Source organism: Hemicordylus capensis, chromosome 4 (genome assembly GCF_027244095.1).
Source record: "Hemicordylus capensis ecotype Gifberg chromosome 4, rHemCap1.1.pri, whole genome shotgun sequence".
In the NCBI taxonomy this organism is placed as follows: domain Eukaryota; kingdom Metazoa; phylum Chordata; class Lepidosauria; order Squamata; family Cordylidae; genus Hemicordylus; species Hemicordylus capensis.
The window spans coordinates 166314798-166339721 of record NC_069660.1 but is presented as its reverse complement, the minus strand read 5'-3'; the positions used below and the strand labels follow the sequence as shown (position 1 = coordinate 166339721).

Here is a 24924-nt window from a genome sequence, read left to right as displayed (position 1 = left end):
AAAGACAAAGTCTGCAGCTTGGGGGTGCTTCTGGACCAGACACTGTTGAGACACAGGTGGCAGCAGTGTGCAGAAGTGTCTTTTACCAGCTACAGCTGGTATGTCATAGCTATGACCCTACTTGGAGAAGTCAGACCAGACTTCAGTAGCTCATGCTTTGGTAACATCCAGATTGGACTACTGCGATGTACTCTATGTGGGGCTGCTCTTGAAGATGGTTTGGAAGCTTCAAAACGCTGTGAAAGTCACAACGCTGCTGCATGGATGCTCGTGGACACAAGTCACCTCATCAGTGTCACACCCATCCTACGGCAGCTTCATGGGTTACTGATCAATTTCCAGGCTAGATTCAAGGTGCTAGTCTTTACCTTTAAAGCTCTACACGGCTTGGGGCTGAGAAAGCTCTCTGACTGCATTCACCCATATGAACCTGCTAGGGCCCTCTGCTCATAATCTCAGACTCTGCTCATGGTCCTGCCGCTAACAATGATCCAGTTGGCGGGGACTAGAGGCAGGGCCTTTTCAGTTGTGGCCCCTTTGGAATGCCCTCCCTGAAGAGCTTCACCATGCTTCCTTGCTCATGTTTTAAAAAAACAATTAAACACACATTTGGTAGGTTTTTTAGTGTTTATAATTCTCAATTTTCAGCTTTTAAAATAACTTAATTTGGAACTTATTTTTTATTGTGGTTTTAGCCTGGACTTTTAACTTGTTTACTTAATGTGGTTAATCTTATTACTTTTATTTTACATTGTATCTATTTTATTGTTGTAAGCTGCCCCAAGCATTAGTGTACTGACTGGAGGGACAAGGTATAAATATTAAATAAATAAACAAACATAAGTGACGCTACTTCTTCTCAGACTGTAGGCAAGGAAGCTTATATTAATAAATAAATAATGGCAATTTATCCTCTAGCAGATCTAAGAAAAGTGTAATCTGTAACCTCCTACTGCAGAATGGATTTTGTTGCAGATGGAAAGCAAGTAATCCCAGCTTTCAGAGACTGTCTTCCAAACGAGTCAAAAGAGCCAGAATTATTTGTTAACTGTTATTCTAGTGGGAGAGAGACTGTTTCAATACTGAATCTGTGTGCTTGCCACAAAGTACTACCCCTCCCTAAAGCAGCAACCACCACAAACTCATGTCTCAGGTTTTCTAGGGAATGCTTGTGCTGAGCATACAAGACACAACATATGCAATTAAAGTCAGTTCCTTTATTTGACCAGAAAAAGCATAAGAGATACAAACAACTTTCTCTGTGCCAGATGACCAGTTATTGCCCACAGGCAACAAGGTGTCAGATAACAGCTGATTAGAGTGCCAGCAAAGAGTTGTGCAGCCTCACCCTTTGTAAGGGGAAGCAGGCACCTCTGAGACAGACTACTGAAACTTTCTCCTATTGCTCCCAAGGCCTGAAAAAATCAGACAGGAGGCATAACAGGAGTTGAATGAGCAGCTGCAGGAGGTCTTCCTTTCATCTGGCAAGCTGTTTCTTCTTTCTCCACTATGCGCTCTTTCAAGTGAAAAGTGCAGAGGAAAACAAGGGGATGCAAAAGAGTAGGGAGACAGCAACATGGTGACCTATTTCAGTCACCTTCATGGCACAGAGCACTTCACCTGATTGGTAACTGGAAGCAGTTGGCAAGTCGGAGTGATTAAAACACCGATTCCACGTTGCCCATTTCCACACAGACAGTCTTCAGCTGGGAGTAATGCTCAATTGCTGCTCTGCCATTCTCTCGGCCAAACCCTGCAAGAAAGAGATAGCTGTGACGGGACTGCAACTATATGCTTCCCTCTGGGAGGAGATTTGGAATCTTAAAATACCAGCAATGACACCATGGAATGCAGAATGGGACATCTACTGTTGCCTCAAAATCAAAACAGCGAGCAAAACAGACTCACTCAAACATCTGTTCCTACTTTTGAACATTCCAGTCCTCCTAGTTACAGAGGAAAACATGCTGACAATTTATTTGTGAACAGAAAAATTTCAGTGGTCAAGAGGAAGGGGCTTCTTAATCTATGGGTATGTATAGATATATTTAAAAGCAGAAGTCACTGTAGTTCTCTCTCCTGCAAGGTAAGCCTAGGTTCCTCCAACCTTTTCATTGCCAGTGATGACAATGCCTCAAAATCAAATGCTGAGTTAGTGTTCAGATGGGCTGTCAGTCTTTTTCACTGTTTAAAGTGTTGCTTGTATGTTTACCTATGTGCAAGTTAATCTATGATTTAAGCTTATTTATTTTAAAAACCATTAATTCAATTAATTGGATTTTTAAAATATTTAAAAATTTTCCCAGACAGTAGAAATATAATCACTCAGAATATAATCACTTTAGTATTTATTCATACTAAAGAGTAGATGTTTGAAAGTAGAAAAACGGCTCTGGGAAGGGGTGGGGGGAGGGTGGATAGTGAACCAATCAGCAAAGTGCACAATTAGCATCTGCTGCCAACAGGCAGAACTTGTTTCCCTGGAGCCGGATCATGATCCTGGAAACAACTTTGGAAATCGCAGTGGACAGTGCACTTCCACAGAACACCTACATCTCAAATTAACTAACCCTGTATGCACTCAAAAATAACTTTGAGCCATATGTCACATTTCTTTGCCCTTAGACACCACTCTCCGTATCAGGCAGAAAAAGCCATACAGTTTTAAATTCTGAAAAAACAAATCAAGGTAATACAACATGCAAGTAATATTTTCATTCAAAACTGCAATTGTTAATAAAAACTATGGAACTTCTGACCATAAAGAAAAGTTCCAAGGCCCATAATTGCCTTAAGGTGAGGCCCCAAATGGCTTCAGTTCCACTGCTACAGACTGCATTAGCTCTCTCAGCCCATAACTCAAGCTTAGCTAATGTTTCCATTCTCTTCACCCATTCTCATGCAAAAGGCTCAGAATCAACATTGTGGCCACCATTAGTGGTTGAGTGAGTCACCTGACATTTTGTATCCTCCAAAGGGCACCTCCACAGGACTGACATTGTAATTGTTGATGAAGCACACCCCAGCCTGGAGACCAGCTGCTATTCTGTGGGCCCGCTGTATATCCCTGTGAAGCAAATGGATGGAGTTAAACACAGATCTCTCTCCCCCAGCCCCAAAGCCTCTGGTATTCCCTAGACTACATGTCCTGTAGGAAAATGCTATAGGACATTTCTGCTACAGGACATCTGTCACTACAAGGAGGTTCCTAAAGGTAAAAATGACACCTGCTTCCTATGAAGCTGAAGCAATTCTGCAGAATGTATTTACATAGGAACATATATACTGCCATATACTGAGCTGCCATATACTGAACACACCAAGTTGCCATATACTGAGTCAGAACATTGGTCTATCTAGCTCAGTATTGTCTTCACAGACTGGCAGCAGCTTCTCAAAGGTTGCAGGCAGGAATGTCTCTCAGCCCTATCTTGGAGATGCCAGGGAGGGAACTTGGAACCTAGATGCTCTTCCCAGAGCAGCTCCATCCCCTGAGGGGAATATCTTCACACCAAGTCTCTCATTCATATGCAACTAAGGCAGACCCTGATTAGCCAAGGGGACAAGTCATGCTTGCCTACCACAAGACCAGGTCTCCTCTCAGTTTCTCTATTGTGGTCTGGGGTGACTTGCTGCTTCCTGACTCACACCTTGCAAAGATGTCATACTTCAGTGTACCCACCCCACTTGCTGTCCAAACTGGCCCCACACTTGCCTTCTACCCCAACTCTTTGAACCTTCTCCCTTTCTGGATAATACCTGGTGAAGACTCCTCCTGCCAAGCCAAAACGGGTGTCGTTGGCTCTTTCTAGGACTTCCTCTTCTGTGTCAAAAGACAGGATGGACATGACAGGCCCAAAAATTTCCTCCTTCACGCATGTCATTTTGTCCTTACAGTTTCCTAGAAGCAACATGGAAGTGATCAATAAACAGACATCCAAGCATTCTGAATGTGCTAGGAAATGGGCTCCTCTAGCTATGGTTATAAAAAATTAAAAAAATAAGATAACTTCTCAAAACTACCTGCTTAAAAGTCCTGATTGTTGCTTCAGAACAGATACAAGCCACTGAACTAGCAGCATGTTTATTTGGAAGCAAGTCCCACTTAGCTTGGTGGGACTTAACTTCCAAGTAAATGCACATAAGATTACAACCTTAGTCTCTAAAGGCAATGATGATAGCATCCTTTAAAAGCCAAGGAGAATCATGACTTGCTTAACTGCATATTTTAACTCATACATTATCTCACCTGTACTCTGAATGCTTCTATGTATGGAGCATTCTACATATGAAGGCTGACACAGAAAACTAAGATGTCATTAGAAGGTATCTAGGCCTTATTACTTTTCTTTGTACAAGAAGTTACGCACGTGGACAAATCTGTTGGTACCCTTACAGCTCATTGAAAAAGTGTTTTATGCCTCTTGAAAAGCGATTAAATGAAAAGCAATTGTCCCATGTATTCCTGTATGCCTTTGATATGTCATCGAGTAAAGCAAAGCAAGGGTGAAAAGAGAAAGTATTGCTTATCTACAAAGATATTCTAAAGTGGCCTGGACACATTTGTTGGTACCCCTAGAAAAGATCATAAATTATTGATTAGAGTGATTTTTAAAATTAGCTGTTTTCTTTAATTAGTATCACACATGTCTCCATTCATGCAATCAGTCATTCAGACTATTGAAATGGAGAAAAGTAGTCACTCTGCTGTTTGGTATCATTGTGTATCCCACAATAAACATGGACCAGAGAAAGCAAAGGAGAGAGTTGTCTGAGGAGATCAGAAAGAAAATTATAGACAACCATGTTAAAGGCAAAGGCTATAAGACCATCTCCAAGCAGTTTGATGTTCCTGCGACAACAGTTGCAAATATTATTAAGTTCAAAGTCCATGGGACTGTATCCAACCTCCCTGGAAGCGGCCGCAAGAGGAAAATCAACCCCAGAATGGTCAGAAGGATAGTGAGAATGGTAGACAAAAAGCCAAGGACAACTTCTAAAGAGATACAAGCTGAACTCCAAGGTCAAGGTCCATCAGTGTCTGATCGCACCATCCATCGCTTTTTGAGTGACAGTGGGCTCAAAGGAAGAAGACCCAGGAGGACTCCACTGTTGAAAGACAAAGATAAAAAAGCAAGACTGGACTTTGCTAAAATGCATATTGACAAGCCACAATGCTTTTGGGAGAATGTCCTTTGGACAGATGAGACAAAACTGGAGCTTTTGGGCAAGTCACATCAGCTCTATGTCCACAGACAAAAAAATGAAGCTTTCAAAGAATCTATTGTGAAACATGGAGGCTCAGTTATGTTTTGGGGCTGCTTTGCTGCGTCTGGCACGGGGTGCCTTGAGTCTGTGCAGGGAGCAATGAAATCTCAAGACTATCAAGACATTCTGGAGCGAAACGTACTGCCCAGTGTCAGTCACAGATCATGGATCCTCCAACAGGATAATGACCCAAAACACACAGCTAAAAGCACCCAAGAATGGCTAAGAACAAAACATTGGACAATTCTGAAGTGGCCTTCTATGAGCCCTGATTTGAATCCTATCGAACATCTATGGAAAGAACATGCAGTCTGGAGAAGGCACCCTTCAAACCTGACACAGCTTAAGCAGTTTGCTCAGGAAGAGTGGGCCAAACTACCTATTAAAAGGTGCAGAAGTCTCACTGAGAGCCACAGGAATCGCTTGTTTGCAGTGATTGCCTCTAAAGGTTGTGCAACAAAATATTCGGTTAAGGGTCTTATCATTTTTGTCCATGCCATTTTCATTTGTGTTAATATTTGAAATATTCTGTTGCATCAAAACTCTAAAGCAAAGTCTGATTTTTGTAAAATAAGGAATAAACAATGATGGGTGCCAATTACTTTTGTCAGTTTCAAGTTATTTCAGAATAAATTGTGGGTTCCTCTTTTTTCGTGGAGGAGTACCAACACATTTGTCCACGTGTGTATTTTTACAAGGAAGCATTCAAACATACAATCCTCCTCCTGCAGTCTGAAGTTATTCTCCTGATCGTATAAGTCAGCAAAAAGTGTCAGAAGTGCCCTCACTTTTCTTAACACCAGAAAGGAAGACAAGATAGCCAATTTTTTCAGTTAAAAATTGCATTACCTCTTTATTAGCATCCATACAAGGTGAGCATTGTGTGCCAATTTGTCTTCACACACCCCACCAACACCAAGCATACTTAGGTGCTTTGATCATATTTGAGAGTTACAAGAGTCAGGCTCAACACCCAGGTCCATACCTAGTACGCAAGGAGACATGTAAAAGCCATCTTTCAGCTTGGGGTCATCTGGTACATATGCATCCCCTCCACACAGCACCTCTGCACCCTGAAAATGCAGCATAACAGAAGGTAGTAGAAAGTGGTTGTTAGCTTTACCAAAAGGTCTACCAAAGGGCAGACTCAATAAGAGACACAAGGGAACAAAAGCTGTAATGGCTGCAGAACAGACTGGTAACAAGGATCTCTCTGTTGGCAAAACGCATCACTGCTCACTAACAAGAGCAGTGAGGCAAGCTGGAACTTTGATCTTTACATGGCATGCCATGGGCATTTGGAGTCATGAAGATTGGCATCAGTCCACTCTGAACTAAGTGTAAGAGGTTTGGGGAAAATGTGTCCCCAGGAGGGAACAGGACTGGAGAGTTGTATTCCTCTTACTTCACTGCAGAAATCAAGCCAATCCATGTAGCTGTGGTGGGCCCTTATAATCAAGATGCCCAAACAGGTTCTCTCTGTCTGAACCACAGCTCACCACTACCCTAAAAGGAAATCATAAGCTGGAAATGAAGAGAAGGACCAGGTATGCTCAAGGGGGGGGGGGGGCAGGGGAGAGTAGAGGGCTTGTCCCCCAGAACATCCTCTGAAAAAGGGAAGGAAAAGGTTTCAGAATAAGAGCTTTTTTCCACAACCAGCAAACTGATTCACTTGAATCCTGGCCCATAGCACATCACTGACCTAGACAAAGGGCTTCTGTCTCAGCACAAAAATATCCATTTGAGTTTAAATCTTGAGAGCTCTTTAATAGTCAGCTAAGAGAAAAATCCATTCCTGCTCAGGTCAAGCCTCCACAGGACTCCTTAGCAATTCACAGCTTAACTCATTCATGAGAAGAACCAATCTGAATAACATGCAAACAAAAGCCACAACCCTTGGCAAAGAGCCCAGTGTAATGGTGCAGTGTAACCAAGGGAGCATGTACCAAGGATGGGCAACCTCTAAAGCAGGCCTGCTCAACTTAGGCCCCCCAGCTGTTTTGGGACTACAACTCCCATAATCCTCAGCCACAGTGGCCAACAGCCAGGGATTACTGGAACTGTAGGCCGACATCTGCAGGAGGGCCGAAGTTAAGCAGCCCTGCTCTAAAGCTTCGGGCTTGTGTCCAACCAGAAGTCTACAACCCCTTATACTCCAGTGACTGGAGATACCACAGGCACGAAGGAGAACATTCCAAGGAAGATCTGAAGCCACCAGTTAGAATGGTAGCACCACCATCACCAAATTTTGGAATCTGTTTGTACAGGAAATTAGCACCAGGTAGTTGTACAGTTCTGGCTATCAGCTGCATCTTTCTAAAGTAAGCTGTATGCATATGAACGTTTGCAACTTGTCATGGGAAATTCTCTCTTACAGCCAGATGGAGCAGGTAAGACTCACTGAAATCAACTGGACGAATCATGACGTAGATTTATCTTTATGCAAGAAACCCCCAAAGTGAAGGATATTCAAACATATATTTCCAAAGAATATTTGCTGTACAAGTTATATATAGCCCATAACTGATGACATTATTTTAATATCCACCACATGTGAACCTGTCCTTCAAATATAACAAACCTCTTGGCCTACACAGATGCACAAGAGCCTGAGATGAATACAAGTTGTTTTTTCAGTCTGGCTCTGTTCAAGGTCTTTCATTCCAAGCTGTAGAATATTGGATTTTACATGATCATGTTCATGATCATTAACAAATCTGAAAGGGTGTGATGACTTGAAAACATGATCTATGGGGTTGCACAACTCCATGCCCTGCATGCAGACAGCCAATTACTGAGAACTGACTCTATAAACAGGTTTTTTAAAAAACAAACAACCCCGCCCCGCCCCCATGTTCTTAGTATTTGGTTTGTTTACATGTCTCATTTCTCTTAGAAACAGTTGTCAAAACAGAACTTCTCATATTTATCCTATGCAGCCAATGCTGCACAGGATTACAGCCTGTGCTATATGTAAAGCAGAGGCTCATGATACCTATAAAAGTTATGCTATCAGTAATCGGATGTTTCTAACCTGTGTAGCAAGGATTCTTCATGTTTGAGTATCTCAGCACATTACGAGTCTTTTACCATAAATATGCAATTATGCAAGTTTATTCACATGTAGTTTCACTGACTTCAGCTTTACCTGCTCTATTTTGGATGTGTGAAAAAGTGTCTCTTGGGTGATCTGCATGTTGCATATGCATATAACTTCCACTTGAAATATGCAGCTACTATCTGGAAGTGCACTGTTTTTGCATTAAGCCCCTGCACTACCTCTCTGTTGCTTTCTAAGTAGTCTTTTTAAGCTTCTGACATTTTACTAGGACTACTGAAATTTGGTTCTCTCTACCACCTAATGGCGCAGCGGAGAAGTAACTTGCCTAGGTAGCAAGAGGTTGTTGGTTTGAATCTCCGCTGGAATGTTTCCCAGACTATGGGAAACACCTATATCAGGCAGCAGTGATATATGAAGATGCTGAAAGGCATCATCTCATACTATGCAGGAAACGGCAATGGTAAACCCCTCCTGTATTCTACCAAAGAAAACCACAGGGCTCAGTGGTCGCCAGGAGTCGATACTGACTCAACAGCACAACTTCACTTTACTTTACAAAAAAGGGGCTAGAAATATTCCCAGTAATAGATCTCAGTAATCAACTCTCACTGGTCTCACCTGCTCCTTTGCTTGTCTAACAAAGCTCAACACTTTTTCCAAGTGGGGGCGGTTGATAAGTGCTCCCATTCTTGTGTCTTCCAGCAGGGGATCTCCAATTTTGATTTGCTGGGTTTTTTTCACAACTTCCTTGACAAAGGCCTGCAGGATCTCACGTTGTACAAACACCCGAGTGCCATTGCAGCAAACCTGAGATAGAAAGAGGTCATCAACCACACCTCACAAGCTCTGGAACAAGTCTACCCAACCCACACACCCCACAGGTCACATGTGCATACGCAAGAGCTAGTGGGTTCAACTAAGCTGCAGTAGTGCCACTTTTTGCAGGGTAGCCAAATGTTAGAGAAAATAAGAACAGTCCTGAAGTGTCCCCTTATATGTTCTCTGAGCGCTGAGAAACTTGGATCCCAACACACAAGAACAACAGAGAAGCTTGTTTCATCCTGAGATGTAGAGTAGGACACAAAGGCTCTGGTGCCACCATGTGGGGAAATTACAAATAGCAACAGTGCTTCTTCATATGAGACAAAGAATAGATGGTGACCAAGGACAAAAATCCAAATGCCACGCCTCTCCTTGGAAGTAAACAGATAAATCACAAGCTAAACAATTAACAGTTTGCTTACTTTTAATAGTACCTTCATGCAGGACTAGAACCAATGGGCATATTTAGGTTTCTTTAGGAAGAATTTCTTAACTGTTGGAGCTGGAATGTCCTGCCTTGTTCAGCAGTGGGCTCTCCTTTTGAAACAAAGGCTTGACAACCATTTGTCAGGGAAGCTGTAGCAGTTTCCTGCACTGAATGCAGGGTTAGATAAGAAGACCTCCAAGTTGCCTTCCAACTCTAACATTCTATGATTATTCTAGGCCAATAAGCAAGTGAGACAAGACTCCTAACAGATATCCTGCTTCAGAAAGCTCAAAAAAGGCCACAAAAAACAGGCTGGGTATTCCACATAATGCCACCCCAACTCCCCAGAGGGTTGGGCAAATATGTCTAATGTGGTCCAAAGGGGACAAAGGTTAGCCAGTGTGCCAATGGGCATTATTTTAATCACTGCCAGAGCAGAAGTCAGGGTGACAGACTATGTCACTTTGCTCCACATTGTTGGGAGATGTTCGGAGCCAAGATTACACACTCATTCCTCTAAGAAAGCAGGATCTTCTGCATAACAAGATCTTACAGATAATATAGCAGTTTCCTCCTCCAGTTCTAGAAGAAAGCTGCTAACAAACCCTGGTGAACTTTCAAGGCATAAGCAGACCCTCAAGCTATCCATCGCCTCAGTAATGTCATACCTCGCCTTGGGTGAGGAAGTTGGCCATAAGGGCTCCTTTCACAGCATTCTCTAGGACACAGTCAGAGAAAATTATGAGGGGGGACTTTCCCCCTAACTCCAGAGTAACTGGTTTGATCCCTTTGGCTGCCAACTCCATAATCTATTTAAGCAAAACACAAAACAGGGTATATGAGAAACAAACAACTATCACAACTCTGAAGTTCATCACTCAGATCAAAAAGGCCATCACATGCCTGTTGTATGAGCATCCACATCACTCCACTGCTTGCAAGAGAGGTTTTCTACTAGGAACATAGGAAACTGCCATATACTGAGTCAGACCATTAGTTTATCTAGCTCAGTATTGTCTTCACAGACTGGCAGCAGCTTCTCCAAGTTTGCAGGTGGGAATTTCTCTCAGCTCTATCTTGGAGAAGCCAGGGGGGAACTTGAAACCTTCTTCCCAGAGCAGCTCCATCCCGTAAGGGGAATATCTTACAGTGCTCACACTTCTAGTCTCCCTTTCAAATGCAACCAGGGCAGACCCTGCTTACCTTGTTCCCTTAGCTAAATCCCCTTAGACTTGTCCCCTTAGCGAAGGGGACTAAGCAGTCAAGACTTAGAGAACAATGCATGAAAGGGATTTCTGAGTATTCATGACCTCACATAACATACATGGTCCCTTGCACAAAGGCATTTTGTAATACATATCCTAAATCAGCTAGCACTCAGGACTGAGTTTTCATCCTGCTTTTCAAAATAACAATTCCCCAATAATCTGGATTTCAAAGAAAGGACGGGGAACACCTACATAATGATTTCTGCCTCTCCAAAGGAAACCAGGCACAAACATCGAGTGTAAATGTAGTGTCAGTTAGCTGTACACGCACTGGCTCTTCTTTGCTACAGCACACTATTAACCCATTTTCTTCTCATACTTTCCAAAGCCTAGAGGTTTCAGTGAACACTGAGGGATTTGGCTGCAGCAACTGGCAAAGGACCACAAACTTGTCGTAGTCTAGTCTGGAGCTTCTTAATTGGCACTTTAAGGCACAAAGTCTTTTGGGGATGTTCTGTGGTACTCCTTTACTGGCCTTATCAGCATGCTGATAAGACCAGACTCTTGGTCTGGCCAAGTCATAGAAAGGGTGCCAAGCTCCCTTGGACAGCTAGAAGAGGGTGAAACGTTGCTGTTCAATGTCATAGCATTAGTACCTTGATGCCTGTAGGTACACTCCCAGTGAAAGAGACCTTGGCCACATTTGGGTGCTGGCACAGAAACTGGCCTGTGGCAGCTCCACCTTGCACCACATTGAAAAGTCCCTTGGGTATACCAGCTTCATTGTAGATCTCCGCCAACATCACAGTGGAGACAGGGGCAAAGGGAGAAGGCTTGAAGACCATGGCATTACCTAGGACATTCAAATTATATGTATAAGAAAGGGATGCATTATCTCTGCTTAGAGAAGGCTGAGCTTGCAAAGCAAGTAAAAGGCGGTTGGGGGTGGGGAATAGATTTAAGCTCTCTCATCTCATAAGAAAAGCTCTGCTGGATCAGACCAAGGGTTCATACATACAGTCCAGCACCTCTCTGAGAAAATGCCTCTGGGAAACCCATAAGCAGGGCATGAAGGCCATCTCCCTCTCTTGCTTTTTCCTCCAACAACAGATATTCAGTGGCATACTAAGAAGTGTCCAGCCCAATCATGGCAAATACAGAACATTCTAAACTATCAAGATGACAAAGTTTTGTTCCCCACCCTATCCTACCCTAGTTTGCTCACATGTCCACAGTGAGAAAGATTGCACTAGAAACCTGCAAAGACAATGCTTGACTACTAACTCTTGATGATACCCGCCCTCTCACTCCAAACAGAGCATTTCCTTTACCACAGGCTAAAGCAGGGGCTGACTTCCAGCAGGCAATCTGGAAAGGGTAGTTCCAGGCTCCAATCCCAACACACACTCCAAGAGGTTCTCTTCTGGTGTAAGCAAAGGATCCTCCAGGGAGCTGGATGTGCTGACCTGGGCAGGAAAGAAAAAGTGAGAAGAGAATGAGAAGAGACTAACAAGGGTTGCTTTCATACCAAAGCTGGTGGAGGAGAACTGGTCATGAGCATGAATTGTCCCCTTCACTAAGCAGGGGCTACTCTGGTTTGCATTTGAATGGTAGACTACATGTGTGAGCACCGTAAGATATTCCTCTAAGGGAATGCGGCTACTCTGGGAAGAGCATCTGCATGCTTGCATGAAGAAGGTTCCAGGTTCCCTCCCTAGCATCTCCAAGATAGGGCTGAGAGAGACTCCTGCCTGCAATCTTGGAGAAGCTGCCGCCAGCCTATGTAGACAATACTGAGCTAGATGGACCTATGGTCTGACTCAGTATATGGCAGCTTCCTGTGTTCCTAAAATTCTTTAGTGCTGCTTTTCTGCAATTAGCTGAAAGTGGAATTCATATATTCATAACTAAGATGTATTCCAAGGACCTTACTATCGTTAGCGGAACACTCCCTGTTTGAGATTAATACTGAATTTCCCCTTATTTAGTCAATTTGGGTCCATGTATGTTTGTGTATATACATTACTCATTTTTTTCTATCCATTCTAGCAAAATAGCACCATTTTGCAAAATGGGGAAAAAAGGAATGGTGATGGAAAGAAACAAGTAATTTATATCCCACTGGGGCAGACAAAAGCTGATTAAATAAGGGACAATTCAGCACCAATCTCCCAAATGTCCTGTGCAAGGAAGCAATACAATTTGCAGAATTTGCACACAGGAGCTTTCATTTTAAAGGAACAGTTCCCCTTAAAAGTCCTATTAGGATTTTGCCTATTGTTACAATTGCATTTTATTGTCAACCATCCCCTGCCAAAATAAAATAAAAAAGCAAAAATACAAAACAGCTATAGATCAGGTCTAAAAACAAATGGGAAGACAGTACAGAAGACAGTGGAATATGATGATTTGACAAATATGTTCTGTTGATTCCTCATGAAAAATGAGTGAACAAAGGATTAGTCTGAGAGCAATCAAGTATCCTTGCTATTCAGAACGCAAGACCATCTGCCAAGTCACTGAGCAGCTCTGTACATTAATGTACACTACACCTTAGTCTATCTGCAAAATGATATTTGGTCACTATAGTTCTGTACTGATTAAGGGGCATCTCTCACGTAACTACTGTCATGGTTGTTGTTGTTGTTATTATTATTACATTTATATCCCGCTCTTCCTCCAAGGAGCCCAGAACGGTGTACTTACATACTTAAGTTTCTCTTTCACAACAACCCTGTGAAGTAGGCTAGGCTGAGAGAGAAGTGACTGGCCCAGAGTCATTGATTATACATTATACATCTGTGCTGTGCACTTCCTTAAAACCACAACAATTGGAGCACAAGTGATTTTTAAAAAATAAAGTGAAACAGAACCATCACCACTACTTGTGTGTGTGTATCTCAGAAACATTCTGTAAAGGGGACAACTAGCTCTGGCCCCCAGAAGGTTTTTGGAAGCACACAAGAGTTGTAAGGGGAAAAAACGTGTATGTATTTCAAACATTACAATTACAGACACAGGGTTTTCTGTAATTGTCTGCATTGCACACTGCCCATAACAGGTTGTTATGTGCATAACAGTCTTTAAACCCAGCAGAATGCACCAGTGCACACAAGCGTTTTGCAAGAACTCTGATGAAAATCCATTCTATTTAAACTTTTTTAAAAAAATCACAGAGCACCCAGGCCCTTCCTGTAACCAGGAGATATTTACCCTCATATATAAGCCCTTGCTAACTTGGCAAAGAGGCACTTTTTAATGTGGTAATTCTCTTTATTTAGCAGGGGGAGAGTAACTGTCCCTATCCACTCCCAGCACAGTACCTCCAATGACTGTTGCTGGTGTCTATCTTATGTTTCTTTTTAGATTATGAGCCCTTTGGGGACAGGGATCCATCTTATTTATTTGTTATTTCTCTGTGTAAACCACCCTGAGCCATTTTTGGAAGGGCGGTACAGAAATCAAATGAATGAATGAATAAATATATAAATAAAATATAGGTTCTGTATTTGTATCAAAGCATCTCAAATAGGGATGTGCACGAACCTGGTCAGAGGGCCTTTTACGGACCTCCGAACAGGTTCAAACACTGACCGGATGTTTGGCAGGGGTTGGGGTAGGACTAAAGGTGGGGGAGGGTGTACTTACCCCTCCCCCCACCGGCGCTGCAGTTCTGTAAAATCCCTCGGGGCGGCAGCATACCTCCCTGCCGCCCCTTCCCCAATTCAGTCAGAAGTGGCCAGAAGTACCAGGCACGTGTGCATGTTGTGATTGCATACGAGCCTGTGCCCGGTGTGCGCATACGCACCCTGTACTTCCGGCTGAAGAAGGGAAGGGGCGGCAGGGAGGTACTGCCACACCAAGGGATTTTACAGAAATCCAGCACCTGTGGGGGGAAGGGTAAATGCACCCTCCCCCATCCTTAAAGTCTACCCCCCACCCACCCCTTCAAGCCACCCCCACCCAGTTCCATGCACATCCCTAGTCTCAAACTAGGGAAGAATGAAGAGTCCAGCAACACATAACTAACATAATGCAGCCTCTCACCTGCCAGAGAACCAGCTAGGCCAGCATAATACTGCAGACATTGCCAAGATGTGTCAATGTCTAGTAGAGCTTCAAAGATTGACTTCCCATTATTGATTGTTTCCATGGTGGCAATTTCTTGCCTCCGCTCCTAGAATCCAAGACAGCATAATTTGTTATATTGATTGGAATCAGAATATGCCAGCAGCTGATAGACCAAGTTTTAAGCAGCCTTAGCCTTTCTGCACTGTAAACCCTAAAAGAAAATCTGTACCAAAGAAGCCACAACAGTTATTAGATTAAGCAATACATATATATTTTTTGAGCTACATCATAAATTATTCCAGGAGATTCAGGTTGCCACTGTCTTGGAATGCCTGGAATTAGCGCTGGATTGGGTCAGTCAGCTCTCTATAACTTAGAACTGAAGTAAGTTACAGATGTTGGTTCTCTGTAGCAAGTAGGTTAGGATATGCAGAGTAGAGGTGTGCACGGATCGGTTCGGAGGCCATTCTACTGGCCTCCGAACCGGTCTGGAGAAGGGGTGGTTTTGGTTTGGGAGGGTTAGGGTGGGGGTTCCATTAAGGGCGGGGGGGGGGCTTTACTTACCCCTCCTGCCCTTTGCTGCTTTGGCGCCGTAAATATTGCAAGAAATCCGGGCGGCAGGATCCCTCGCCGCCCGCTTCTATTACTAATTATGGCTCTGCTCCTCATTTTAAAAATCGGGGGGTGGCAGGGTGCTTCCCTGCCGCCCCCTCGAAGCCCCCTGCTGCCGCTGAAGCCCACTTAAATCTCGCCCGGACCGGAGGAGAAACCACGCTCGGGCGGGCGGCAGCCAGACGTCCGCCCGCCCGCCCGCCCGCTCCCTGCCTTGCCGAGTGCGAAGTGCAGGGAGCCTTCTGCACACGCGCGAAGAAGGAACTAGGAAGCCTTCTTCGCGCGTGCGCAGAAGGCTCCCTGCACTTCGCACTCGGCAAGGCAGGGAGCGGGCGGGCGGGCGGACGTCTGGCTGCCGCCCGCCCGAGCACGGTTTCTCCTCCGGTCCGGGCGAGATTTAAGTGGGCTTCAGCGGCAGCAGGGGGCTTCGAGGGGGCGGCAGGGAAGCACCCTGCCGCCCCCCGATTTTTAAAATGAGGAGGAGCAGAGCCATAATTAGTAATAGAAGCGGGCGGCGAGGGATCCTGCCGCCCGGATTTCTTGCAATATTTACGGCGCCAAAGCAGCAAAGGGCGGGAGGGGTAAGTAAAGCCCCCCCCCCCCCGCCCTAGCTCCGAACCGCAGCTCCGCGGTCCGGTGCACACCACTAATGCAGAGACTGGTGGGTTCAGACATCACAATCTTGGCATACCCACAAATGCAGCAAGCATGCATGCAGGGATGTGGGGGGAGCAGTTGCTCCTGGAACTCCAGGAGATCATGAGAACTTCAGGTGTCACACTGTGTGTAAGGTTAGGCAGCAGAAACTACTTCTCAATCATGGAAGGTCACCTTTATTAATTCTTGTTTTCACTGAAGTTTCTGTTACAGGGAGATACACAGTCTATACAGCAAGGATCCTACAAGATTAGTTCTGAGCTCCAAAATCTTTATTTGTTGTCACTTCCACAAGTAAATAGGAAGCACTTTAATCAATAGCCTTACCCAGATATTATGTTGTATGTGCATGAAACGGCTTAGGAGCAGGTTACCTAGGAAAGCACCACCTTCTGTATGATGCCTACCTCACACCGAGATAATTGAGAAAGGTCCATCTCTGTATGCCGCCGGCTCATCTGGTGGCGACTCAGGAGCGGGCCTTCTCTGTAGTCACTCATAGGCTGTGGAATGCACTCCACAGTCATTCATAGTTTAACATCTTTGCCAGCCTTCAAAAGAGCCCTTAAGAAACATTTTTCAGCCAGACTTTTAGTAATCTCAGAATATTTAAAATTTTTAAATTGCTGTTTTTAAGAGTTTGTTTTATTTTGTTTTTCTTGTGTGTGTTTTTGTGAACCACCTAGAGCCTTTGGAGTCAGATGGTATATCAAACAAACACACACACACACAGATTTTGCATTTTGTTTTGAGCTAGAAGCAAGACCCAGATGGCTGAAATGGTTTGTCGAAACAGTGGTTGCCTGGCTGTTTTGATGAAACATAACCCAAAACATTGTGAGTGTTTCAGCCACAGGGAACAATGGGGAAACTTGAAACATGGGTAGCTCTTCAGGACACCAAAGTGGGTTGGGTGGTAGGGCATGATGAGTGCTACCTACTACCCAACCCACAAAATAAATGGGTGAGCAAGTAATTTTTAACAATCTTTTAAGAAGGAGATTGCAAGTCAATCGGAAGCCACTGCCAGAAAACCAATCAGCAAGGGGAAAACAGGCCTCCAAAATGGCACTTGAAACATTTCAAGTCAAAATGGGGTTGTTTTGTTCTGAGCTCGAAACAGGCCCTTTATTTAAAGGGTGTTTTGTTTTGAGCTTAAAGCTCTTGACGGCCCATTTCGAATCGAAACATTTCGCACATCCCTAGCGTACAGGCATCTAAACATGTGCAAATAATATACATGTGCCCATTTAAAAAGTGAACCTGGGTACAGGCCACCTCAAATTCAGGAGACAGATAAAAAGTATACTATTGTACATGCACTGAACATAATGTGTCATTAACTGTACACAGATTGTATTATGTTGAATATAGCGTGTCAGTGTGGCTTATGATTAAAGTTTTTACGGCTTGATTGCACCAATTAGTCAAATAAAAAGCTTGACATTTTGCTTTCACAGTTCAAATCTTGTACTTTATGCATTGCAAACTGTTTTTCAAATAAGTCATAGCCCTGAAGCAGCCACCTCCTCTCTTCTCACTCTCCTAGTATCTTTTCCTTCTCCATGTCTTTCCTTTAGTTCCTCATGACCCTACCCTTACGATCTTGTATCCTTCTGTCCTTTTATGGGTGTTCCAACAACAGGTTCCCACTCTCCCAGATGGGAGCTGTAGGGCTATGTAATCTAGTGCTATGAATGCCCAATTCTAAATAGTAACACAAGTATTTTAACTGTACACTTTAATTATCCACTTTAATTAAAGTAAAACATAATTTTAATGGAAAGCTTAATGTTGGTATGAGATGGTTTTAGCTGTCTCAATGACTTTAAGGTCAAGTTGCACACTGGTTCAAAACCAGATTACCTTATGGTTTCTACCAGATTACCTTGTGGTTTCTACAAAATACTCATACTACATACTGTGATACACAATAGTTGGTTGGCCTTTGTTGCCTGCTCCTTGCCCCCCATTTGCCGAGTGGCAGCCAACAAAGACTCGTCCCCCACATTTCCCTTTCATGCTCCAAAGAATGCTTATTCAGCTGCCTCTCAGATGAGGCATCCTGGACAAATAGCAGCCAGACACTCCCTCACCCCTTCCCTGCTTTGCAACAGGGAAGGGAGGCAGAGAGATACCTATTCAGCTGTGACAGAAGGCAAGGACTCCCCACTTCCCTTTCCTGCTCCAAAATAGGGACGCAAGGTGCAGAACCATGATCATGATCCAAGGCCTTTAATGTCACACTAATCTAGTATCCAACACAGTGGTATGATAAAACTGGGAATGGAAGGATAGTTGAAGATGTCTGTTCCAAACAACAGTGACATTTAGTTATCTGGAAATGTTAACAGGGTAGCTGTTTTGACATAGCATTACAAGCGGGAGTTCACAAACTTTGTTCCAGTGGCAACTTCGTGTTCCCTTGCGGAAACCACCCCTTCCACAGACACCCTACACAAACACTGACTCCCCTGAGAATTTCAGGGAACTCAGGGGAAGGGAGAGGAAGGTGGCAACCACAGTTAATGGCTAACCAGCACACACATGTCCAAAACTGTGAGCCTTTGATTGCAAGGGTAGCTCCTTGGTTAGCCACCAAGGATGGGGCAAGTTCACACTTTTATCACATACCCGGATAATCCTGGCAGCCTCCAGCAGAATACTGCTCCGTTCCATGCCCGATTTCTGACTCCATATTTGAAAGGCAGCCTGTGCACTCTTCACAGCTAGTTCGACTTCCTTCTCCCCAGAGAAGAGAAGCTTGCCAATGACTCGGCCTGAAAAGGAAAAAAAATCAGATTTCTAAAGCCGGGGCGGATAAGAATAAATGAATAATAAAATAAAAGATGTTTAAATCAGATGTGAAAATTTTCTTACAATTTGTTTAAAAAAGGAACCAGGTCAAAGATATCATGAACAGCAAACATAATTTCTAATTATATTCTATAAACATATAATTGTTAACAGCAATATATGGAGGTGGAGCTAATAGACAATCAGTCCTATTCTGCAGGTGGTGTTCATGCATGCACATGCAGTCAAGCCCTTACTCCCCTGCCTCAAAGTACTAACACAATGAAGATCAGTGCATAAGCTGGGGTGTCAAACTGTGGCCCTCCGGGGCCAGGGACGATGGGAGTTGTAGGTCAACAACAGCTGGAGGGCTGCAGTTTGACACCTCTGGCAAAGAGGACTGAGAGGGGTGGCATAAGGAGGAGTCATCTGGATATAAATGCAAGTGTCAATGGTCAAGGCGGGGTGGGGGGGGGGGAAATGAACAGAACATATTCATGCAGTCCTGAGGAAACTTATTCAGCATGTAAATGTCAGGGCTAAGGGTAGCTAGTTCAAGAAATACATATATGCTGATTAAAGAAAGCTACACCAGTGAGCTGGTGGAAGTCATTTCAACATTTGGATTTGGAGACCAACAAAGTAGTAATCCAGCTTTTAACAGCAGTATCTTCTTCTGTAGGTGTAGAGAGCATTTTTGATTCCTTTGAACTAATTCATTTTAAGTTGAGAAATAATTTGGGAACTGAAAAAACAGGAAAGCTTGCCTTTCTTTTTCGGTGTGAACTAACAGGAAGACAAAGAAGAAGACTGAGTTAGCTGTATCACCCAATATTTTAAGTTTCTCTTGTTGACTTGGCTGAAATTCCCTATTTAATTTTTAAAAACTTTAACTAAAATAATTAACTCAAAAATATATATGCTTGATTTGGGGTTTTTTTAATCGTGGTTTTTTATTGAAGAAAACCAACCAGAACAAACAAGCTAATTAGTACAATTGAAAAGCTTCTTTGGTGATGGTTCTCCTAGCACCTCATGACAAAAATATTCTCCAAACATCCATGATTAATTGAACTGGAACTGGTTCACCTCTGAATAACTTCAAAAGTATGTATCTGCTTTGGTACTAAATAAAATGTACCATCATCCCACTGTTTGATGAAAATTAATCTGAAAAAAATTCAGAATAAATAATTGCTTTATAATGTATAATGTATACTGTGGATTCACAGATTCACGTGTCAGCTTATTGAAGCCGACATGTGGCTGCTGCTGTTGCAATCCTTTTGGATTTGTTCTGGTGGCTAAAATCCCTGCTTGTGCAAGGTCAGATGCTTATAAATGATTACTTGTTCCAAACACTAGGGCTGACATTGTGGGAGGGGCTGGTTCTATCTGCTCTAACTTGGGAGCACAGAACTATGTAGTGCCTAGGGGTGTGCATGGAACCGCACAGCTGCGGTCCGGCACTGTGGAGGGGGTCCCTTTAAGGGCGGGGAGGGTTTACTTACCCCTCCCGCCACTTTGCCCCCTCCAGCGCCCATAGTTCTTGTAGAAATTGGGGCGGCAGGATACCTCCCCGCCGCCCCTTCTTGCTCTGCAATACAAAGGCTGAAAGAAGTCTTCTGCACATGCAGCGCGGCGCGAAAACTTCACATCTACCCGTTGCGTCGGTGAAGTTCGCGCGCCGCGTGCACGTAAGACTTCTTTTAGCCTTTGCATTGTAGAGCAAGAAGGGGCGGCAGGGAGGTATCCTGCCCCCCCAATTTCTACAAGAACTACGGGCGCTGGAGGGGGCAAAGCGGCGGGAGGGGTAAGTAAACCCTCCCCGCCCTTAAAGGGACCCCCTCCACCCGGACTGGACCGGCCAGGTCTGAACGGTCAGGAGGCCTTTACAATGGCCTCCGGACCGGTCCAGACTCACCCCTAGTAGTGCCTCAGGGTATTTTTCAGACACTATGATCTTTCAAGGTCAATTGAGCATGCAAGGAGAAACAAAACTGACATTTCCAAAGAGAAACAAGATATTTTCTCGTATCCCAAATGGCTGAACTTGGGAATGGAATAGAAACCACCCCACCATAGAAAGTCCATTCATTTTGGGGTGGTTTTCTACCCCGTGTCATATTTTTATTAAGAAAATAAATATCAAGTATAGCAAGGGGCCATACTTGTGGATATATTGTGTACCAGTGTAGGTAAGATTATGGCAACAAGGACACAGCTTGGAGAGGAGAGCTGGTCTTGTGGTAGCAAGCATGACTTGTCCCCATAGCTAAGCAGGGTCTGCCCTGGTTGCATATGAATGGGAGACTTGGTGTGTGAGCACTGCAAGACATTCCCCTCAGGGGATGAGGCCGCTCTGGGAAGAGCAGAAGGTTTCAAGTTCCCTCCCTGGCTTCTCCAAGATAGGATTGAGAGAGATTCCTGCCTGCAACCTTGGAGAAGCCACTGCCTGTCTGTGAAGACAATACTGAGCTAGATAGACCAATGGTCTGACTCAGTATATGGCAGTTTCCTATGTTCCTATGTTCTAATGCAGTGGTTTGCTTATTTATGCAGCCTAGAGAAGAAATCTCCCCCTTAATTCAGATGCGGGTAAACTGAGTCTTCCTGAGAAGCGATTTAAATCAATTTGATTTACATTAAAGCTGTTCTGCCAGTAACGTCTTAATTACAATAGCCTCTTGTAGAAGAAGAATCCACATGAATGCAGCAGACACGTGGAAAGAGGACCAGCAATTTAGTTTGCAATAACATAAAGAGAATATCTAACAGCCCTGTTACAACTCCTTTTTAAAATATACTTATCTAGACAAATATCAGTGCTGCAATGTCTCCACTATTTGTATGACTGCACACCAGCCTTCCAAGAAAGCAGTTTTATCAACAGAGCAGTTTTATAATCCTACCATAAAGATATTTTTTTATAATCCCACCATAAGGATAACAAATCATGCAGAATATTCCACTTATAAGCTGTCCAAAGACCAACAGAGGTTCATTTTGCTCTCATTCATTTTAGTAAGTCTAAACTAGTCAATTATTTATGGACAATGGAAATCTTGCTCAACTGTCATGCCAGTAACAAACTGTTACAACACAAAATCCCATACTGGAGTTCCAATTCTGTAAATCTACCAAAGTCAGCTGTTGTTGCATGTCTATAGACTTTGACCTACACTTCCAGAGCTCTCAAAGTGTCATCCCAGAAATTAGTTACCAGTTGCTGGTTCATATGTCTCCTCCTGGTGGTCCCCATCTACAGGTTCAACACGAACGCCGTCGCGGTAGTTGAGAGGCTGCTCTATTTGAAATGTTCCCGTGATGGAGCTCATTGCAGCACAACGGAGTAGACGAGGAAAACTAGGTAGCAACAACAGCAAGTTGGGACTGAAAAGCATTCGAGGGCTAGTGCACAGGCGCAAAGCTGCATGGAAAAGAACAAAGACATCAACATTTCTGCATGGAGAATCCCTAACTACTGAGGTGTCTTACCTTGGTCCTTGATGCATTATTATTATTATTTATTTGATTTCTATACCGCCCTTCCAAAAATGGCTCAGGGCTGTTTACACAGAGAAATAATAAATAAGTAAGATGGATCTGTACACAGCTCTTTCCCCTCCCAGCTTTCCCTCTTCCTTGCCAGCCTTGCCCACCAGGCCAGAGGCTGGCACTGACACTCTTCCTTTCCCCTCACCTTCCAGGTATGCACCCTTTCCTAGAACCAACACAATTTACTGCATGCGGTAATCAAACCGTTTCACTGGCTCCTGTCACACTCTCCCTTCCAGCACCAGGCTTGAGTGCTTTGGGGGCTGGTGGAGAGGGGCAGCGGAAGAGTGAGGCGGCTGTTTGCTGGTGCAGCAAGGGCAGCCAGAGCATCCAGCTTTGCCGATGACCCCTGCCTACTTCTACCTCCGTTGTGACAGTAGCTTGCTCTCTCCCACTATCTCTCCCCTCTTGCATCAAAAGCAGACAAAGCTTGGCGGGGGGGGGGGGAGAGCAAGCACGGCAGCAGCGTCGTGAGACACAGGGGCTAGCAAAACCTGATGCGCCCAGACACACACCTTAGTCTGACAGCAACTAGAGGAGTGCTCTGGCCCCAGGGAGGACGTGCGCCCAGAAGGCGAGGGCGAGAAGAACAGGGCGACTCTAGACAGAGCACCTAGTCTAGACTGGAAGAGCAAAGGGGTGGCAAACAACGATAGGAGACAAGAGGACTCTTCCGGGCCCTCCCGCAGGGAGGCCGCAGCCTGCAAACCGCAGTGCGCGGGGGACGCCCCTGGTTGCTCCCCACACAGCCCGGCACCAACCTGCCTTCGGCCTCCGTCGCGCTCCAAAAGGCCGGAGAAAGTTCGGCCACGGACTTTAGTCTCCTTTCTTCAGCCCCGCCCCCTCGGCGGAGTCTCTTAGAGGAGGGAAGCGACGAGGGCCGCTCCCACTGCCAAGGGCCCCGCGGGGAGGGGAGGAGAGGAGAGGGAGGGAGGGAGGGAGGGACAACCACCCCCACCTCGGACGCAGACAGACCCCCCGGACCCGGGTGGCCTGGAGTCCGTCCTCCTCCGGGTTGACGCGGCTCGGCCTGCGCGCCTCGTTCCCCAATGAGGCCTCACACAGTCAAGACTCTGGGCTGCACCGGTGTAGACGACGGGAGGTTCTTCTTCCATAAAAAAGAAACGGAAAACCTCTGCACACAGACAACGACGAAGCCTGTCAGAGAAGAAAACGAAGCTAGACTTCTTCTCCCTGACACGCCCATTTTCTATCAACACTTTAAAAAAAAAAAAAAGCGTTTGGAGGACTAAAGCGTGTGTGAACCGCGCTCTGACGGTGCAGCGCAGCAACACGGGCTCTGAGGCCCCTGCAGCTCAGCGCCCCCTTCAAAGCCTCCCCTCCCCCATTGCCCCCGCCCCCCTGCCCTGTGCTGAGCCGAAAGCCCTCTTCCACGTTTGCCAAATAAATGAATGCTCTTTGGCGGAAAACCGAGGACTTTCTTGGGGAGGACCCACAAAAGCAGTTTCAGCACTGTCTGGGGAAGCGGCTTACAGGGGGCGGCACAGCAACATTTTTTCCTTCTCCTTTAAATTGAAAAACATAATTATCTTTGGGGGATTGCAGGAGCAACCGCTCCTCTTCCCCGGGGGCTGCAGCCTACCTTTTGCTTTCCCAGAATGTACCGAGGAATCAAGTTTTCTGGTGCATTTTGGGAAAGGAAGGGCCACTGCCGGTGGTGGTTTTCATTTTAAAAAAAGAGTGGGGAAGCCACCCTGCTGCCAGTAAGCCCCAACTCCAAAATTATTCTGAAAAAACTGGGCTGGACTGAATATTTTTACCCTGTGCACTTTCTGCCCCTGGGCACACGTGGCCAGAAAGTGCTGACGGTGGAAATATTCAGCCCAGGTCTCTTTTTTTCTGTCTGAAGACAAAATTTTAAAAATCCTGGATGATTAAAGTAGTCAGCCTGGGCCTGTCAAGACAGAATGACGGAAGTTACTAATGCCAAGCTCAGAAAGCATCAAACCACATTTATTTCTGCAGAAAATGAAGAAACATCATTAAATACTGTTAAGGTCTGGTGGTGGAACACATAAGACATATGTGTGGAGGAACACACATAATTCCAGACTCTGGAATGCTCTCCCAGTGGCTATTCGCTTCTTGGTCTCCATCACAGCTTTAGAAAAGGTGTAAAATTTTGGCTTTTTGCCCAGGCATTTTTTTGATTCTCTGCTGCTGCTCTTTATAGTTTTTATTGCTTTTATGCTTTTGTTTTAAATTAATTTTTTAAAATCAGATTTGTTTAATATTCCCCCCCCCTTAATATTTTAATTGTGTCTTTTTTACCATCTTGTGTTAATTTTTTTTGCTGTAAACCGCCTTGGGATTGCTTTAGTGAAAGGCGGTATATAAATTTAACAATCAATCAATCAATAAGCAAGCAAGCTGGCGCAATTGGACATGAACTGGAGCTTGGATGGCTTTAAAAGAGGCTTGGA

The 24924-nt window shown here is 44.5% G+C and overlaps 1 protein-coding gene across 3 annotated transcripts; it reads right to left on the bottom strand.

Moving 5' to 3' along the window:
* Window positions 1-1202: 1202 nt before the first annotated feature.
* Window positions 1203-23785, bottom strand: ALDH9A1 (aldehyde dehydrogenase 9 family member A1). 3 transcript variants are annotated; one of them, XM_053247506.1, is made up of 12 exons: window positions 23439-23785; window positions 22146-22352; window positions 18761-18906; window positions 14834-14963; window positions 12118-12252; window positions 11443-11639; window positions 10247-10387; window positions 8948-9136; window positions 6254-6341; window positions 3760-3901; window positions 2955-3067; window positions 1203-1753 (listed from the first exon to the last, which is right to left on the bottom strand). In XM_053247506.1, exons 1-12 carry the CDS (start codon window positions 23593-23595, stop codon window positions 1659-1661), a joined length of 1740 nt encoding a protein of 579 aa, XP_053103481.1. In that variant the 5' UTR covers window positions 23596-23785; the 3' UTR covers window positions 1203-1658. The 3 variants fall into 3 exon arrangements, with proteins under 3 accessions (XP_053103481.1, XP_053103482.1, XP_053103483.1); XM_053247507.1 differs by lacking the exon at window positions 23439-23785 and adding an exon at window positions 23242-23396; XM_053247508.1 differs by lacking the exon at window positions 23439-23785 and adding an exon at window positions 22996-23145.
* Between the last annotated feature and the right edge of the window lie 1139 nt (window positions 23786-24924).

Coding starts and splice junctions, on each gene's coding strand:
- ALDH9A1 (XM_053247506.1), bottom strand. CDS start 23,595: ATGGAAGAAGAACCTCCCGTCGTCTACACCGGTGCAGCCCAGAGTCTT. Junction 14,964..18,760: donor AGGCTGCCAGGATTATCCGG/GTATGTGATAAA, acceptor CTTGGATTCTAG/GAGCGGAGGCAAGAAATTGC. Junction 11,640..12,117: donor AGCCCCTGCTTTAGCCTGTG/GTAAAGGAAATG, acceptor TGAATGTCCTAG/GTAATGCCATGGTCTTCAAG.